Raw genomic sequence first — 19,354 nt, 5'->3', positions numbered from 1 at the left:
TTTAAGAACCTGAGTGTCCTAAAGTTGCGTTTTAAAACTTTTCCCTATAGCGATAACGGCGAGCCCCTTAACAGTAGAAACGAGCGAGAGAACGCAAGCAAGGAGAAGGTAGCTGAGACTGGATGTGGCACTTAGTGCAATGATCTAGTAACCACGGCGGTGTTGGATCAAGAGTTGGACTTGATGATCTCGGAGCTCTTTTCCGACCCGGTTGATTCTATGATTCTGTGATTCTCTTACTCCAAAGCCAAGTCTTATAGAAAAGCATCAGACATTGTGAATTTCCCAATAAATTGCGTTGTGTAGTCAGTGGATTAGGACTCTACCACTAAAAAGTAAATACAGGAGAAGAATCAAAGAATTACAGTGATGTTTCACACTTGCGTTACTTTTCTACCGCAGACTAAAAAAATGACAAACTGTCCTGAACTTCTAAATTTAGTTTCTCAAAGGAAAGTAAATAAAAAGTAAAAGGTGGACACTGAAAATGAAAAAAGGAACATGAGACTCCACAGATGGAATATTAAAAATTTAGAGAACTCTTTGCCCCAGGATCTGTGCACTCCAAAATATGGATGAGTTCAAGAATGGATGGACAAATCAATAGAAAAAAAAACACCCAGAATTTGACTACAAAGGCAGCATGTCTGACCTGGAATGTTCCTGGACCACAAACTCCTGTGAGCCATGGCTGGGTTGGATCATATCACTGAATAGTTGCCTGTTCTTTCCGTCTCCCATAGTGGCAAAGTGTTAGGTGGTGCACTGACCAACTAACCCAGTAACCCAGACTGACCTGCATGGACCTTGGGCCCATACTAGCATTCCGACAGTCTTGTATTGCACTTTGGAGTGGCGTGATGGTGCTTTATTAGTCACAGTGTTTAACCAACTCAGAAAACCCAAGGAACTGCTGATTACTGTCAAGAAGGAAGAGAACTGAATTGATTTGTAACCTACTATAAAGCATTTGACTCTGCCAAGTAACCGTATTCCATGTAAAAGTAGCACTGAGTAAACAGATGCTCATCAAGCTCTTCACCATGTCAGCATCCAAAACAGGGCCCCGCTGCCAGGCTGTGAGAGATGCAGAAAGACATAGAGGCTGCTGGAACAGTGGGCGACCTAGGCATGGGGCAGAGCAGGCACAACATGCTGGCTTACTGTTATGGGTTACCCCAGGGGCCTGCTGACACAGACATTTTGGACATGCCTAATGTAAAGCCAGGGTATTGCTCAGTGCAGTTCAAAGCACATTCAGCAGTAGCTTGACTATGTAAATTCATCTCCCTAGAAAAGCCTTGCTGTTTGGAGGGCTTCTTCATCCATGGTGGGCAGACGAATGTTAGATCTGCCTGGCAGTGTTTAATTTATGGGACACACAGAAACTTCTCCCTCTTGCCCTTCAAGAAGGTCAGAGACTTCAGCAGCCCACATGGTAACTGGAATCTCTGAGTTCTTTTCTGACTCTGTCCTGGTCCTCATTGTTTAATATGGAATTCACTACCTTAATCCTTCAGAAAATTAATTCTCTGGTACCTTCTGAACTTCAGTTTGGTGATGAATTCAATGCTGAATGAATGAATTCCTGCTTACTTATCGTGCTGAATCAAGATGCAGCAAGTTGCTAAAATTACTTGGCTGACTCTGGAAGGAAACTTCTCCAAATTCTGCAAATATTTTCATCAGCATTCGGCTTTGGCTTAATTAAAGGAAGATGGACTTCCAGCTTTGGACTGTAGGAATGACATAGCCCCCAAATACAGAAGATGATGGCACTCCTAACAGCAACTGTCTTCTGAAGCGAAATCTCAAAAGCTTTTATTTTCCTCCTGTAAATCCCCAACAAACAAGTCTCTGACCTTGTAATTAAGTTTCATGTGCAACAGCCAAAATTTTCAGTCAAGACCTTCAGGCTGCCCCCACAAATGATGTCTATGAGTAGCAGCAAACAGATAAGGAACTGAATAGCAGCTTTAATAACAATCCCAACAGAGATTTTAAATCAAGAGCTTTCGAATGCTGTCAACAGGTCTGCTAGACATTGTGTTGACAGGAGGTTTATTGACTGAAGCCCCTATTGATCTGGGAACATCTGATTGATTTCAGTGTCATTATTTGCCAAATACAAATTTGAAACATCTTTTATTTCCCTTTTCTGATGCTTACAGAGCAGGTTTACTGCATTGTCATTAAGAGGCTTTAGTGCCAAGGGATTACGCTTGCAGGATCACAGAGTGATGCAGGGCTGTACTGAGAAAAAAGTAATTCCCATCCTTGTAGAAAGCAGTGGAAAATTACAGCATCCTTTATATGAACTGACCTCTAGTTAGAATAGCTGATAAGCAATGCCCTGACCTCCATTTTTTTTCCAACACTGGATTTGACTCTAACGGAGCTGTTGTCATTGTGACTTTATGAACAAATGTTGCAGGTATTTTGGCCCATAGCAGCTAGAGTGAGGTGACTGAAGAAAAAGCATATTTGTATGCCTTCCCCTGAGTGTGCCACCCCAAGGTTCATAAAAGTCCTTGAAATATTGCGTAACGTCTCCAGCTTATAGTTCTCATAAAATTATGTTGGATGACAGATACTTGAATTCATTATTATTGTTATGAACTTAAAATAATTTACTGTGACTGCACAGAGATTGCTCTTATCAGAACTGAATAGTGCTAGTATGAAAAAAAATGTGAAAACATCTGATAGAAAAATGATAAAAAAAGGATACATGAGAAAAATGAAGATTTTTAGTGATACTGTAAGTTCGGTCTGCTGGCTTCCTTTGGTCACAAGGCAGCCTTATGTGAGAAGCTCATATGTGCTCCAGAATGAATAGTGTAAGCATGTACTGTCTGCTAACTCTTGTGCTCAGATTTTTTCTTTCAAAATTTTAGATTTCGAAGGATAATAACAGAAATGCATTTAGGCATCTTCTATCAAGGACATAATCTGAACAAGTTTCCCTACACCTCTTGAATGAATATATCTGCTGAAACACAAATGTTAGCTGAACTAACCTAGCTATGGGGTCATCTCTTTTATCTCTTTTTCCCTTATCTCTTCATCTAGTGTTCCACTAGGTGTTTGCTACCATGATATCTCAATGTCTTTTATGCATATACAAAACCCCCATCATCATCATCATCATCATCATCAATCATCATCATCATCATCATCGTAGTTCATTATCTTAAAAGAAAGATCTCTTTAAGCCTGTAAGTCCTCCAGCAACCTTGTAGATAAGGCATCAAATGATGTAAACAGTGAGCAAATTTGTCAGAGGGGAATTTTTGTTAGAGAAATATTCAGCTGGCTGCTAACTCAAAACAAAAACTTGGATTCTTGGAGATGTGAAAACAGAGGCCTGCTAAAGGGAGAATCACACTGCCAGGTGTTAATGCCTTTTCTCTTGGTGATACCACCATATCTCTTGCCATTATGTTGACTGCTTCAATATCCCTCATTATTTGTAGGAGATTTTCTTTCAAGAAGTGTTAAAAGGCTTCCTGGGCAGAAGGATGTAAAACATACATGCTAGACAGGGCTTAATCTATAGTGATTTGTCTAGTGATTTATAATTTTAGGAGATATTTGCAGGACCCAGATAAAAGTAGGGTTTATTACAGTATTTCTGAGGGTAGATTAATTAATCTAAGCTAGGGAAGAAGTGTTAATTTTGCCCTAGGTAACTGCTCCATTCATAATATATTTACCCTCATTACATTTTGGTACTTAATTTAGACATATAGCTACCAAAGGTACCCTCCTTGGTCAGAAGAAACAAATAAGTGCCCTGAAGGCAACTCAGTCCATCTGTGGCCTGAATCATTAGGCAGTGTCTAATGTTTAGTTGAAGGAATTTGGTTCCTGAAACCTAGAGATAGGTAGAAGCTTTTCTGAATTACAGGTGATTTTTTTCCTTATTTCTGGAGCTTCACATGTAAAATATATAGAATTGCTTTAGAGGATCATATTGTCAACATAGCTTGAGAGCTGGTCATTTAGTTCCAGATTTATTTATATTACATATATTTACATAATATATGTATTTATGTATTTATAGATTTACATTATTTATATATATTTACATATATTTACATAACGAGAAAAAAGTCCTGTGGCAAGTTTAAATACCATACATATGGTCAGAGATTTCTAACCTAACTTAGTCCAGTCTACTTATGGACCTGGAATAATACTTGTAACATTGGTATAATGCACCGTGGTTCTCCTCAAGGATGGATTATATACATCTTGTCTTCCAGCTAGCAGCCCTGCGTGGTTGTGTATTATACTGGATATACAAACCATACCTGTTTTCTTGAAATTAATTGACATTATCTTGCCTTGCACTGTGCCTGATATCATCTCAGACAGATGTGAAACTATTAGTTCTATTTTACAAAAGTGGGAATTAAACCGCAGCATAGACGGTATGTCTCATCTGAGGGAAGTCTGTGGCAGAACCAAAAATTAAATGCAAAATTGACTTTCTACCATTCTAGTATCTGGATTAAGATTGTGTACAGCAATATATATTCCATATCAGCCAACCTTATTTGTATAAATGCATGTGTTGTAAACAGAAAATTTGGCTTGTCAAGAGCCAGAGCAGGCGGTGCAGGCATTTGCAGTACCTTGGAGGAATACTGCCTAGATATCTGATATTACTATAGCACTTGTTCCCTTCCCATCAGGAGCTATGCATTACAGTGAAAAATGAGGGACTTTGAACACTGACACCTAAAAGGCTGTTATTCAAGAAAGGATCTGAATCCAAATTTGGGGAGAAACGAAGGAAGTATAACCATATCCACATTGAACTGGCAACTTGTAACATCACCTGCCACCATCCAGCATGTTGGAAATGCCAGGAAAGTGCTTTTCCCACAGCACATGATCACCACAAAGAATATTACTGGAAGACAAAGGAGTCCCATAGCTGTTTAACAGGCAGACCCAGAAATAAAAAACCACAAACATCTCCAGCACTAATTTCTGTTTTTCACTTCCAGATGCCATTTTTGAACCTGCTCAGTCATTCACAGCACTGTGAATCTCTTTGTAGTATTTCAATTCGTCCAAATTTTTTAACACCTTAAGCCCTAGAGTGAATTGGAAACCTTTGATATGCATTTGATTTACTTTGCCAGAAGCTGCCTTTACTTTTTTGTTAATGTTTTATATGATTCCACAAAGAAAAGCTTATCTTCACGCAACCATGCTCAAGTGTTTTTTCCATAGGTTTACTAGACTTCAGGGCCAAAAGAAGTGGCTGGAACATCTAACCTGGCTGTCTGTGTAACAGAGACTTGCATTTGCTGCTATGTATATCAGGTCCAACAACTTCACCTCTGAGGTTTCTTGTCTCTTCCTCTTAACTCAAGTTTAAATATCTCCACATTTTTCATCCAATTCAAGGATTAGAATCGGGAGGTTTGACAAGCATAGACATCCACCCATGCATAGTCATGCAGTAGACCACAGGCTGTGGGTATGTGACTTTTCCAGCCTTCAGCAAGAGCTTCCTCGCCCCAATGCATCTGCATCTACTCATCAGCACCCACATGGTGGGTGTTACCAACCACTGGAGCTCCCACTGACTTGCATTAGTCAGCCAGGTGATGAGCACCTGGGCACAGCCTCTTCAGCTGGCACAGCTGAAGCTGGAGGCAGATCTGTATCCCAGCCTGCTTAGTCATTTTGAAAGGCAAACTGTAAGCATAGTGCCATTGATCTTACACCCATTGGCTGCACTCTTATTTTAAACTCCTGAAGAAAAGAAGAATACAGATTTGGAAGTGTGCCATGCTCCAAGTGGTTGGTTATACTACTGTGATGCTCCCATCAGAACCTTGTAATGGAGTATTTTTTTCAGAGAACACTTGCATGCAGAAATGGTGAAAAGCAGGTCTAGCATAGTGGATTACTGGTGAATGCAGTGTGACTGGTACATAATTCTCAGTGTGAGGCTAATTTCTATACCTTCAGTGAGATCAACACAACACCTCTCTGCCTAGCTGAATATCATATATTGATCCTTCATACAAGACAGACTTAATAATGCTGTAATTTTTTTTTTTTTTAAAGCAAGGACACGAGAAAGAAAATCAACCACCTCTATGTATTTTTAATAGGACATCAGAAAAGTTAACTCCTGAAACTCTGATGTGTTGCAAATGTGCCTCAGCCTGCTGCCATATAGGAAACATTACTAAGTAGCTTGTATTCTGTTGACAGTGGTGCTCTTTAGAAATATAGTCAAAGTGACAGGTGAAGAAACTGAAGCATAAAGAGATTAAGCAAAGTACTTTCCACTGAGATAGGGGATTGAAAACAAGACTTTTGGCCTTCAGTGTTGTACTGCTCGTATAGACAGATGAACCACTGAGGGAAAATGTATAGTTTAAACGCAGAAAGACTAAGCATAATTTAGCTGCCAATGGCAGCTTTAGTCACTTGCAAAGCATAGCACTCTGGAATTCTCTACAGTTACAGGGAACTCTGTTACTAGTGCTATTATTCATGATTTTCATTTAGTAATGATTTTCACTTATGCTTGTTTTTTATCCAGAGCACTTTAAAGCCTCACACAGGCAAACATTAACAGTGACATTTTATAGAATGAAGAGGTGGGGAAGTTGGATGACTTGGGTCATTGTCATATGATGAGCCTGAAATAGAATAAACATTTGTAAAGCTTGTGACTTTCAATCCCATGCTCAACTCATTGGACATATAGTCCACCTCCTACAAAGCAAAACTTGACAGCAGTTTTGCTCGTTTGGTGACTTACCCAGGCTAACTGACTCAAAACAACTATCAAATCACAGGTCAAATCACAGCTATTGTATTCTGAATCAAAATCAAATGCTGTGTTCTCCCAAGTTTCAAGAAGTTTGAAAGTAGCACACTGGTTTTGACTTGTTCCAGTGTTTTGAGATCTTAGTGCTTTTTATAGAAAGATAATGAGCAGAGAAAAGAAGGGAATTTCTCAAAAAGGAAGAAAATCTGTTTGTACCAGTGTTTGAGATATGAAAGTATGACATACGCAATGAGGTCCATATGCCAGATTCAGCTGCGTAGTAACTCTGTATCTGCCTAATCCTATTTTGACTTCACTATATCTGCTTCAAAATGGATAGTATATAATAGTAAAATATGCTCAACTTTGTCTGGAGATAGCATTTTGAAGTATTTTTTAGAGACCACATTTTTCTCATATTTTTATTATGTATAGATATATTTTTGTCACTGTGATTGTGTTTTTCATTTAATACATATTTATTCTATCTTGTTTAACTTTTCTGTGTTGAACAGCATACACAGAACTTACAACTATTTCATCCAGTTTCAGGTCACGCTGATGAAAGATCTGTAATCACTCAAGCCCCAGAACATTCACCTTGATTGTGTCAAGTATATTTGTCTTTAGATACTGCAGCCGCAACTATTAAACTTCCAAGTCACTTTGGCTGTGTGAGTTGAGTCATGGAATAAAATAAAATAAAATTACTTCTATTAATGCATTTGTACTCACTGGAACATGCTTATAGGTACAGTAGTGACTAATGAACTGGTGAACACATTTGTTAAAGACAGCTCTAATAGGAAAATGCATTTTGTTCTTGAAGTGGGGGGGAAGGCTATTATGAGGTTAGAAATTGTGAGAACCAACATTATTTCATTAATATAATGAGAGTTTTTTCTTTATACACATTTTTATTTTCAGATGTGGTGTTTTTCAATATTGAAGAATATTATGAGCCTGATACATCAGGTCCCACTTTGTTGTATAAGCCTATTTGTGGCTCTCAGGATAGGACACAAACTTCTCTTAGCATTCATCAGTACTTCGTGCCTTTAACTATGTCTCTCAAATCCTGTTAATTCAGGGATTACTTAGGTTTTCGGAAAATTATCAGTGGGCCTTGTGCAGCACAGCTATAAGGTTTAAATTTACAAAAATACCCTATAATGAAGCTAAGCTTTGAGTGTTCACTCACTTGCCTTTCTCAATAATGTTTTGAGAATATTATTGCCTTTATTTCTGTGTTTCCTTTGCTTGACTGTTTACTTAGAAAAAAAAATTGCAGCTATTTTTCAGGTCACCATCTGATGTGTAATGGAATTCTAGTACTGTCACAGATTGAGAAACACCTCTGCATGGTATCTGACATGGACCATTACTGGAGATGAGATCCTGAGCCAAGTGAACGTTTGCTTGGACCAAAGAGACAGTTCAAATGCTCTTAAAGGAATTTAAGTAAGCTAAACTGATTAAAAACTATTTCATCAATATATTACAGCTATTGACTTGTAAAAAGTCCACCATCATTTTCACAGAAGATCTTAAAATAGATTTCAAAATCACATTTCACTCGGAATTGGCTGCAAGGGAACTAAAACAGGCTTCCAGGCTGTATGCCATCATCCACAAGCATGGCTCAGCGTCCTGATATTTCTGTGGGTCTGGCTTGCAAGAAATGTGGAACTGCTGAGATGCTGAATTCTTTTCACAACACAAAATGTTTAGGTTGCTAGGAAAGGAAAAAAAATGGGAACTGGTGTGGGAGTGTCTGGGGAACTCCATATAGAAAGAGGAAGTATCGTGTGACTGATCAGGAAATGTGTACAAATCATCTGTTCTGGTAGTATTTTCACTTGTTTTGGGAACATTTCCATAGAGAACTACAATCTGGCCCTGTGTGTAGGTATTGCTTCACTCCAGAGCAAAAGGCAGCCACTAATTTGGAGTGAAACACACCAGCTGTCAGCCTGAGCACATAGCAACACGAAACAACAGCTGAAGGCAGGTTGCACACAACACAACATCCCGCAGAAACAGCCGAGTGCTGTGAAGCCATTTTGGGTTGCAAGTATCACAAACAATGCTCTGACTTCTATAAAAAGAGAAAGCTATTTTCCAAGCTGTATTTTCTGAGAGGAATTGGTTCTCTTTTACCTCCAAAACCTCTGGAATGCAGTCCCATCTGTGCTACAAAAACTCCAGAGAAATATACAAGGCAGCAAGGTGCGAACTCAGTGAAAGCCCTTTCTGATCCTGCCTGCCAAGGCACTTCTTTACCATGCACAGATTTGACAGGAGAGAAGTTTAGCCCTCGTCTTTCCATAAACATTGCCTGGTCTGGAGTACACTGCCAACACTTATGATGTCAGGGCTGTTCTCTCCTTTGGTTTTGTCACATGATTATTTTTTTTCCAGAATCTGAATCCAAAAATATGGCAGTTTTTCTTGTGTAAAGTGAAGTTCTGCTTATTCATTTTCTCTTGAGCAAGTTGCTGTTAGTCAGATCTTTGCACAGTTGTGGGGAGGGTAATATACTGCCCTCAACACAATGAAGTCATTTTTAGAGGAAATCCTTGTATGGACAATTTCTTCACTGTTTTGAAAGGCTTCAAATAGCATTTCCTGGAAGACCAACTTGAATTCCAGATTGATTCTCCTTATTCAGTCATTCCTCAGTCAGCTGGGAGGCAGAGGGGCAAGCTTGGGTACGCTGGTGCAAGTGAGCAGCAGAGAAAGCGGAGATGAAATCCCTCACAGGATATTTTGGACCTTCCACGTCAAGACAGAAATGTAATTCTCCTGCAGAGTTATAAAGGGACTGAAATAAATGAAAAATATATTTCAAGGGCAGTCAGGATAAAGCTCCTGAGCAACATGCTCAGTGAGATGTAGAGCAAAGCAATTATTTGGAGGACTCTTTTTGCCATTGGCTTTCCCCTCTCTGGAAGATGAAACTTCTTAGCTTAAATGATTTCAAACTTGACCAACCACCATTTGCTAGGTAGATCATATTAGTCTACATTTGTCCTGGATCACAATGCAACAAAAGTGTTAGGATGTAATTTCCTGCACTGCTCCCTTGGTCTTTGTCATGTTAACTTTTTCAGCCTTGTTTTTTTTCCTCTGTCTTCTTTCCAACCTTGCCATTACTCCTTGGAGTGATCTTTTTCCGTTAATCTGCTTCTTCATTTCACTCTCCTTTCCCTCTTGGGCCTTTCTTGCTTCCTCACTGCTTCAAGTTGAAGCCAGCACTCTGAAAGCAACATCATCAGCTGCGGTCACTTTCAGTGGAACATCACGAGTTCAAAGTCATCTTCGAAATTATTTCAAGTAAAAGAGACCACTTCCTCATGTTTTATTTCGTAGGGTGAAGTCAAATAGGATATGGAAAACCAGACAGTTTTGGCCACCCACTTCAAGAAGGATGTTAAATTGGAGAGAGCCACACTGGAAGGCTACCAGGTTGATCAGGGGTCGATCAACAGGGACTACTGAGGAGAGGCTGAAGAACCAGGCTTGTATAATCTGATGAAGAGGAGGTTAAAGACAGTTGAACAGCAGCCTATGACTTCATGATGAAGATCTAAAATGACACCAGAGCCAAACTCTTCCCAGTGGTGACAGAAGGTGCAAGAGGGGGCAATGGCAGCAAAATGAATGTTCAGCTCGGTCATTAGGAAAAAAAAGCCAGAAGATGTGCAGGTAGAGCACAATGCTGACAGCCTGGCAAACATATGCCCAGGAGAGCAGAACATGTACTTTCTGTGGTTAAAACTGTGTTGGAATTCTGATACGTCTATCATGTGACAACAGATCTAGAAGAAAAAAGTTTGTGTGGATGGAGAAGTATCTCTGTCTCCCAGCCAGGCTGCTCCTGAGCTTAAAGGATATATATAGAACCTAGGGCATGGTAAGTCATCCTGTATTAGAATGTATACTCTCAGTTCTACAAACCAATGCAGAAACTGGTTTTTATTTTTATGTAGACAAATAGCGTTCTTAGTTTTACTGAGATGATTCACATCCATGTGGTGACGTATATGTGCTTATAGAATGAAAGTGCTTTATTTGTTGTTTTAATATTTATGACTTTTCTCTGAGTTATTCTAATGAAATATTGGTTTAATTTTTTTTTTCCTAGGGCTGCCTAAAGGCAGCCAATGCTTTTTGTGAAGAGGTATTTCTTTTACCATTTCCAAATCCTTGATATGAATAAATACATTTATTTTTACTAGGATGGTTGAAATACTTTGTTTAGGACAAAGGTTGTAAGCAACAATCTTGCATTTCCTACAATTACTTTTAACATACTTGCAATCTTCGTTTTTGTGCAGTTATATTAAAAGCAAAACCAATTTTCCATCTGTTTTAATTTTCAGTAAATGAGTTTATGCTGCTGTGTTTTAGGCTGACAAGAGCTTGTCTTCTTCAGTCACTATCTCCAGACAATGCTGTTTGAATGATGTGATAGGCTAAATGAAAATGATAGCATATCTCAGGTAAACTAAGCAATTTTACTCCAACATATTAAAGTCTGATTATGATAAAAGGTTTTGAATTAATAACCCTCACCACTGAACTGATTCACAAATTGCCTCTTGAGATGTACAGTGACAAAGTAGATATAAGTATCTCCTTGAGATTATAGAGGGTATCAAAAAGCATTATGACTGTTGAAAAAATTTAAAATTAATCCTTCTTCGTACCGGTGACTGAGATCACACTCTTTAGTCCAGTGATTCCTGAGCAGTGGGAAGGTTTTTCAGGTTTTCATACAGCCATGGACATCAGTCATTGCTACATTTTACATGAAAAAATTTAAAACATAGTTTCTTCTCCACGTGACCGGAAACCTTCCATGTCCTGTGTAGGAGCTGGAGAAGCAATAGGTTTCCTTGAAGAAGCTTTCATCTCATTCCTGAGGCAATCAGTCTGGGGACAGCCTCCTCTTTGCCTAGGGCCTTGAAAGGTAATTAGGAAGTAGTGCATAGCAAGCCTTAGTTAGCCCTTCTCTCTTCTGAAACACATTTGTCTCAGAGTATTCGCATTGGTGTGAAAAGAATTAAATGCCCTCTTTCAAGGTCACTTTTACAAGCAACAGCAAAAGATACAGAAAATCATAGCAACTTTTTCTGTGTGGGCTTCATTCAACATGATATTTTTAATTAGTTTATTTCAATGTCTATAACATACATAACAATAGTTCTCCTTGGGAAGGAGCCAGGCAATAGAAATTAACAACCGGGAGACTCATGAGACTCAGCTTCTCTTCTATACCACATTTTCCTAGACCTTTTCCCTATTAATCTTGCAACAACTCATGCTTTTGTGTGATTTATTTCTTAGCCGCTTAACAGCGCAAAAGGGTAATAGATGATGCCCCCTGTACTGCTTTTCAAAAATATGACACTCTCTTATAAGGCCTGGAGTTCTTGTCACTGGCAATACTCCAGGTAAAAGGGCTTGCCATTAGGTCTTGCCAGCTAAAATGTGGATCCCTGCTGGGGAAATGGGACCTCAAACAGAATAGAGATGCAGTTTGGATACTGGATGGAAAATACATAGTAGTGAAGGAAATGTTAGGGCAAGAGAAAAGGTCAGATCCGAATATCCTTCCGGTACCTGGGAAGAGCAATGGATGTGGTGCCTCCTCGTCACTCTGCTATTTTCTCCAGCGGCCTCTTTTTCATCCCCTTATCCTCCCTGACTTTCATCCCCTGCAACTGCAGCAATGTCGCAGATCCTCTAGAAATCTCACCTAATGCTACACTCTGGAAGAAAGTTTTCCAGGGTCCTGGTTCTGGCCAATTTGGAGCTGGCCTTCTTCAACATATTCTGTGGTATGTTAGGTGCCAGATTTATAACTCAATAGAAAAAGATGCAAATAAAAAAAAGAAAAAAAAGGGCACTATAAAATACAAATGCTTAGTTCTATGTTATATCTGCATGGGCTGTCCAAGAAAATGGGTTCTAAGGACAATAATATAAGGCTTGGAACAGGGACAGAAAGAAGCAGAGGGGTATCGAGGGTTCCCCACCACTGAAGATGTGTAAGAAAGCCCAGCTCATCTAGCCTTCCTTCATAGTCAAGGGAGAGAAAAGGATACAGATGGGGACTAATTCTTTTCCTCCTCAGACAAGAGTTCTCCTAGGTCACAACCTGTGACAACACACTCCCTACTTTGCAGAGGTCTGAAGTCAGGTGAGATTATGGTTTTGTTTTTTATTTGAGAAAAATTCTTCAGAGCTACAAGTATTGGGATCCCAATTTTTCGCCAAAAATTTAGAGTGGCCAGTCACCGCAGACCTTCCAAATTGCAGCATCTGAGTTGCTAGGGAGCTCTGCTTCCTCCCTGATACCAGTGGTTGAAGGATCAGCTAGATGTTGTCCTGCAGGTAAATCTAGAAGGACTTCACATGTCTTCAATCCAGACTGCTAAGTTTCTTTTTTAGTGCAAATTCAGTATAACACGTAGAGAGATGTTTATATTAATTGCAATTAAACTCTATTAGACCTTTGATCTGCTACCATGTTGTGGTGTATAAATGAATACATTAAAAGAAAAATGAAGTATGAAATAATTATCTTCTGTAAGTTGCAAAGCTGAATTTCAAGCTGTGCATTTAGAGCGCTTTCATCACATTTTTAATTCAGTTAGCTTTTGTGTCAGGAAAAAGGGCTTTATTGGAAAAGATGAGGGAAAAGTAGAGAAAATGCTGATGTTTCACTAAACTGAAAAATGCTGCAGGCATGAAACTGTAATCTTTACAATTGGCAGTTGTGTCATGGCAGACAAGCCTTTAAACTTCAGCTATCCTGGGACTAGGTCCCAGATTAGTAAACCATGAGCACTTTTTCTGCTTATCTGAAATTAGCCTGGATACCTAATTAACCTGGATAAGAAAAAGAACTTCTAGCATCCCCATCTCATCACCACTGCCAAGGAGTGGTCTCTAAATACTGTATTTTTAATTGAGTCATTCCCTAGATGTGGTTTCACGTGTAGCCAGCTGTGGACTTAACTAAGACAACAATAACTTTTGATGGAGAAGAGAGGGCAGGAGTGAGTGAAAGGACATTGAGAGCCCTCCCACTGCACAGGTAGCTGGTAGAGGGGTAAAATAAACCATTGGCCTAGGGCACTTCAGCTCAAATTAGTTAAACCAGCTACCATGTGTGGACTCCTATATTTCTGAAAAAAATGCATTATAGCTATAGCTACCACTGTTTAGAAATCAGTGTAACTTGCAACATTCACACACAACGGTGAGATGTCACAATTGAGTGAGAGTGTTTAGTTAATTAAATGTATTTCTAAACTTGTTTAATAAAAGTTCATCATCTAGATCAGGATTTAATCTCTACGTGTAGAAGCCAAGTCTGGTTATAGGTCAGGGAAATTAACCAAGAGCATTAAGCACTAAAATCAAAGTCAGGAAGTGAAAGAAAAGATTTCCTCCTAGTGGGGACAGAGTCTTCTGGGATTTTTCCTAGAGGGACAGTTGCAAAAATGGCAAAGAGAGAAGAAAGAAAATCCCCCAAACATCCGAGTGAAATCTACCTAAAGATCTGACACCTACTATCATATTAGGAGCAGTTTATGTTTACTGGGACGTTTGCACTGTGTTGCCATAGCATTTTTAGGGATATTTTTTTGTTTGGCTTAAATGCAGTTCTGACATGTAGTCCAACCACAGCACCAACAGTTCAAGTTAATCTGGTACACTTCCCATTTGTAAATAAGATCCAAGCTTATGATTAGGCAAAGAGAAATAAAGACAAACAAAGCACACAAAAACCCCCCACATGCCCTCAAAAAGCAAACCCACAAGACAGAAAGGAGGCAGAGTAAGAAGAATGCATGTGAGCTCAACATATTCAGTTTATTCTATCTATGCCAAAACTACTGAGGCTTCCCTTGTGCCTAGCACTCCTGTCCTTGATTCTCCTTCGTACAGATCAGGGGTCACCAAGTGGCCACTTTTGCCCTCATTTGCAGATTCATTTGCAGGGCTCTTGCTAGTAGCTAAAGAGAGCTTTGCTCACACAGCAGGTCAATGCTGAAGCACATTTGACGGCTTATTAAACAGATCTGCTAGAATTCTGTTGTTTCTCCTCATTATGTCATGGCATAATTCCTCTGGAGCCTTTGTGCAGCTCATTGTGCACTCTGGCCATCCTGCACGCAAGTGAGTTGTTGTTGTTGTTGCTGCTGTTGTTTTTGCCCAGCGAACACTCAGTGAGTGAGAGCCTACATCTCATTTTGACATGAAAAACATCCTTCAATTAAGCTTGGCTTGGACACAAAGCACTTCAGCCCAGAATAAAGGCACCTCAGAAGGAGAGTTTGCTGCCCACTCAGCCCCGCTGCCCACCCTGCCACACACTACCCGTACCTGCCTCCTCACCACCCCAGAGGGTCCTGGGTTCCGGCTTGGACAGTGAATCTCCTTTGCTGTGGGGCTCCTTCATCTGAAAGACACATAGGGAACACATGAGGTCACGAGAGCTTCCTGTTGAGGTGGGGTTTGCTTTGCAACACTTATGACCAAAATTATTTTCCATTCAAAGAACATATTTCAGACAACCATGCAAGCCCCCCCTCCAGCTGTTTCTATAATCAGGGACAAACCTATGTGGTGCTAGGTATTGTGTTCTTCCAGAAAAAAAAAAGGGCTCTGTGGGTACTTTGAATTGCATTTCTCCATTCAAAAAGTGTGTGTTGATTTTACACCCATGGACCGGATGGTCAGCCCCATTCTTCTGCCTTGGCCCTGACGATGTAGGGGAAGGGAAAGGAAATGGATGGGCAAGGTCCCAGCAGGTCTGTCTTCTGACATGATGCTGTTTACAGAGAGCTACTTTGCCCACTCTTTCATTTGCTGCAGGGACAACCTTAACAGCGATGGGATTTGGTGTAGGGGATGCACAGGTACAGTCTGTTCACCTGGGGTATTGCCAATGCAGGAGCTCCTGCATTGGAGGAGTCTCCAATGCAGACTCCTTCTCAACACTTCATCCTCATCCCTGCTATTACAGTGCATCTAACTGCTTGCCCTCTGGACCTCTCTTGCTCACACATGAGGTTTGGATCAGAGCTGTGCACGATTTTTTCAGAACTAGGAGTGTGACTGTCCTCTGGCACCACTTTCATAAAGGTACCAGCTGCTGACTCAGCAGTGGTGCTGCTTCTGAGTGATAACCTGAGTGTGAGGGTGAAGTCAGTCAGTGGGATTGCACCTTTCCTAACCCTGTTTATCCCAGAGTATTTCCCAGGCTCTCCATCCTACTGAAACACTGCATCCAGCATTAGGATGGGAAGCAGCAGTCAAACAGCAAAGAAGGTGCTGCAGGAGAACAAGGCAAAGAATTCCCACTGGAATTTTGGCTTTTGGCAAAAAGTTCTGGTATCCAAAGACATTTTCTTGTGAACATCAAAGCTGAAGTGCTTCTTCATACAAATGCACTGTTCTCAAAGTCTGCAGTCCTGAAGGACTAGAGAGTTCATCACTGTGAGTCTGGAGTTCTGGTGGGTCACTCAATTTTCAACTGTGCTGTTCTTTGTGCTACTAGTTTAAGAAATACTTTCATTCAAAAGATTCCCAACTCAAATAGCAGCATCACTCCCCATTACACACACTCCAAACAGGTGTGAAACTGTCTGGAGGATGCACAAGGTTGCAAAACATTAAAAAGGTGGCTCACTTTTCTGATTGCATAGTTCTGATTATTTTTATTCATGAGATTAAGCATATGACTAATAACATGGAAGAAACAGGCATTCAGAGCAGCCACTGTTCTGGTTACTGTAAAGCTCTGCGATTAAAGAATGCAAGCTCAGAAAACACAGGGAAAAGCATTTAAGAAAGAGCACACACTAGACATGAATCTGTCCCTACAGAAAAGCACATCTTTATGTATGTGCAAAACAGTATATATGGCAGAGACACCATGTCAAAGACAGAAGTGTTGTCCACAATGTCCATGAGCAATAAAAGGCTGAATGCTGCAAACCCTGAACTCTGTTCCTTAATGGAGTCCAGTAAAAATGGAAACTCTTGTCTACCCTGCCATGAAACAAGAGGCATTGCTATCAGAGTTCTGCAAAGGTAAAAGTCTGGGAAATTGTACAGAGGGGTGACATGGAATGAGTCCCAAGGCAGCAAATTTATGCTAAACAAGTACTAGAGAAGGACCAAGCAGAAGGGAATAGAGCACTAAAAGCAGTGACCCCCTGCAGGGCCACACACGCATTTTTCCCTCACCTTACGCACACACATGTGCAAGTAAAGGCAACGGAAGCTTTTATCAAGGGGCCTGAATCAACAGCGTATCCATCAACCAAGAGAAGTGCTGAGTGAGAGTGAAGGGGCCCATTTGTACCTGATGACAGACACTGACATTGCAGCAGCATCACCCTTTTGTGTTTCATCCCATGTTAATGCCAGCTAGAGACACATCACAGAGCTGACAACAACCTTGCAGCGCTCCAGAGTGCCAGTCTGCAGGCTATGGAATACACTTCAGTATTCCACAGCAGCGGTGGGAAGGTAAATGCATTAAATCTTGTGAAACACAGAGAACACCAGTTACAGGAGTCACACAAATGGGTAGAAAGCTGAGTTTGAAATAGCTTGTGGAGCTCTTTTAGCACTAAGTGTACCCACTTGAATTGTTTATGATATTGCTAAAAAATACATCCATTTCAATAATTTTGTTAATTCACCTTTTTTGTCCTTTAATTTCTTCACAATTATCTGTGTGTACAGTGGCACACCTTCCATTTTTATGTCTGTGCTTCTGTTTCAATTGAGGTTCTCGAAAAGTGGGGCATCCTTAAGGAGAGCCCACTTGTTGTATGGAGGATATTTCTTTTGTATGTTTTCCTGGATTATTTTCACATACTACCAATTCAGTAGTTCAATTCAATAATAGTTTCAGTGAAGAAGTTTTTCTTTTCATTTGTGACTGTGAATATGCTTATCGTGGTGCTTGTAAAATGCTGGATTAAGTCTGTTGTCTGTTTCACTGCTTGCTCCCCTACAAATTTGGTCCTATCAAAAACTATACATGTCCTACCCAACCAGAACTGTCAAAACCTGAGGTCATTGAGGCTTTTAAAAACTAAAGGTATTTCTGTTGTAATAGCGTCATCAGTATAAATATAGAAAAAGAATAATGACAGTGACTGGAAACATCAATTACAAGACTGACAGTGTACTCAAGCTTAAAGTTAAATGAGGGCAGAGGAGAAAAATAATTTAATGCTAGTGGCCAAGTCTTTGTGCTAGCTGAGTACACTTACAGCAGATAAGACCTCAGTAGGTCAAACATTATTTTAAAACAATATCCATACAATAGTCTATAAAACAGCACATTCTTTCATACCACAAAGCACAACTTCTCCCTTCCCATATTTCTTGTACTCCAGTAATATGATCCTGAAAGACCAGCTACATACTGGACTGCTCCCACTAAGCCTTGCCCTAGGAATCAGCTGTGGAAAACTACAGCCTCCAATTTGCAAGAGGGAAACCAAAGGTCTATCTCTGAAGCAGAGCTTAACAGCACTAGACTATATTTTGAGTTTTCTCCAAACCCAGTGTCATTGAAAGAAGATAAATGCAAGTAGAAGTCAGAAATACATATGTCAGTGCAAGCAACACTCAACTTGAGATATTGATTTTGGCTAAAATTCAGTGCTTTATGTATTTTGTGTAAGCATGCCACATGCATGATCCTGCTTTTTTTTGTTTTAGAAAGTAAAAGGACAGCAGTCTTTATAAACACTTAATAAAATAGCAGCTGCATCACTTCCTTCTCTACTCCTTTTGGCCTAGACACACAGTTTTCTTCAGCTGTAACACTTCTTGGAGTGTCCTCAGGCTGGAGGCTACCCTTAAAACAAAGACTAGAAATGAGATAAGGTAGGCAGACTAGCTGCCCATTCTTGGTTTAGGCCAATGAATAGAAAAGGCCGTTGGGATTCAAATATTTCATGAGATGCACTGAAAAATCTCATCTTTATCATGGCACCCAGTATGGAGATGGTTGAGGGCATCCAGACATTCATACAAGTGTCTCTGTGGCTGGATAGAGTTGGGGTTGTTCAGTCTGGAGAAGAGAAAGCTTTGGGGAGACCTTATAGCAGCCTTCCAGTATCTAAAAAGGGGGCCTACAGGAAGGCTGGAGAAGGACTTTTTACTAGTGAGAGGACAAGGGGGAACGGCTTTAAACAGAAAGTAGGGAGGTTTAGGTTGGATATTAGCAAGAAATTTTTTACCGTGGGAGCGTTGAGGCACTGGAACAGATTACTAGAGAAGTGGTGGATGCCCCATGCCTGGAAGTGTTCAAGTTGGATGGGGCATTGAGCAACCTGGTCAAGTGAAAGGTGTTCCTGCCCATGGCAGGGAGGGTGTAACTAGATAATTTTTTAAGATCCCTTCCAACCCAAACCATCCTGTGATTCTATGTTTGTGGGAGCCCTGAAAGAGCTGAGACCTGGGGAAACTGCTTCCTCCTTTGCTGTGATGTGGGAT

General features: G+C 40.2%; 1 protein-coding gene across 1 annotated transcript in view; it reads right to left on the bottom strand.

Moving 5' to 3' along the window:
* Nucleotides 1–19,354, bottom strand: part of SGK1 (serum/glucocorticoid regulated kinase 1) — a 69,182-nt gene that overhangs the window by 9,053 nt on the left and 40,775 nt on the right. Inside the window, exon 3 of the mRNA XM_027746629.2 lies at nt 15,212–15,287. Within this exon, the coding sequence (XP_027602430.1) occupies nt 15,212–15,287 (76 nt within the window). The remainder of the gene's footprint in view (nt 1–15,211; nt 15,288–19,354) is intronic.

Source organism: Pipra filicauda, unplaced genomic scaffold, assembly GCF_003945595.2.
Source record: "Pipra filicauda isolate LSUMZ 115617 unplaced genomic scaffold, ASM394559v2 scaffold23_size5868930_pilon, whole genome shotgun sequence".
Taxonomy (NCBI): domain Eukaryota; kingdom Metazoa; phylum Chordata; class Aves; order Passeriformes; family Pipridae; genus Pipra; species Pipra filicauda.
Note: the sequence above shows the minus strand (reverse complement) of the source record. Positions and strands in the feature narration are given on the sequence as shown.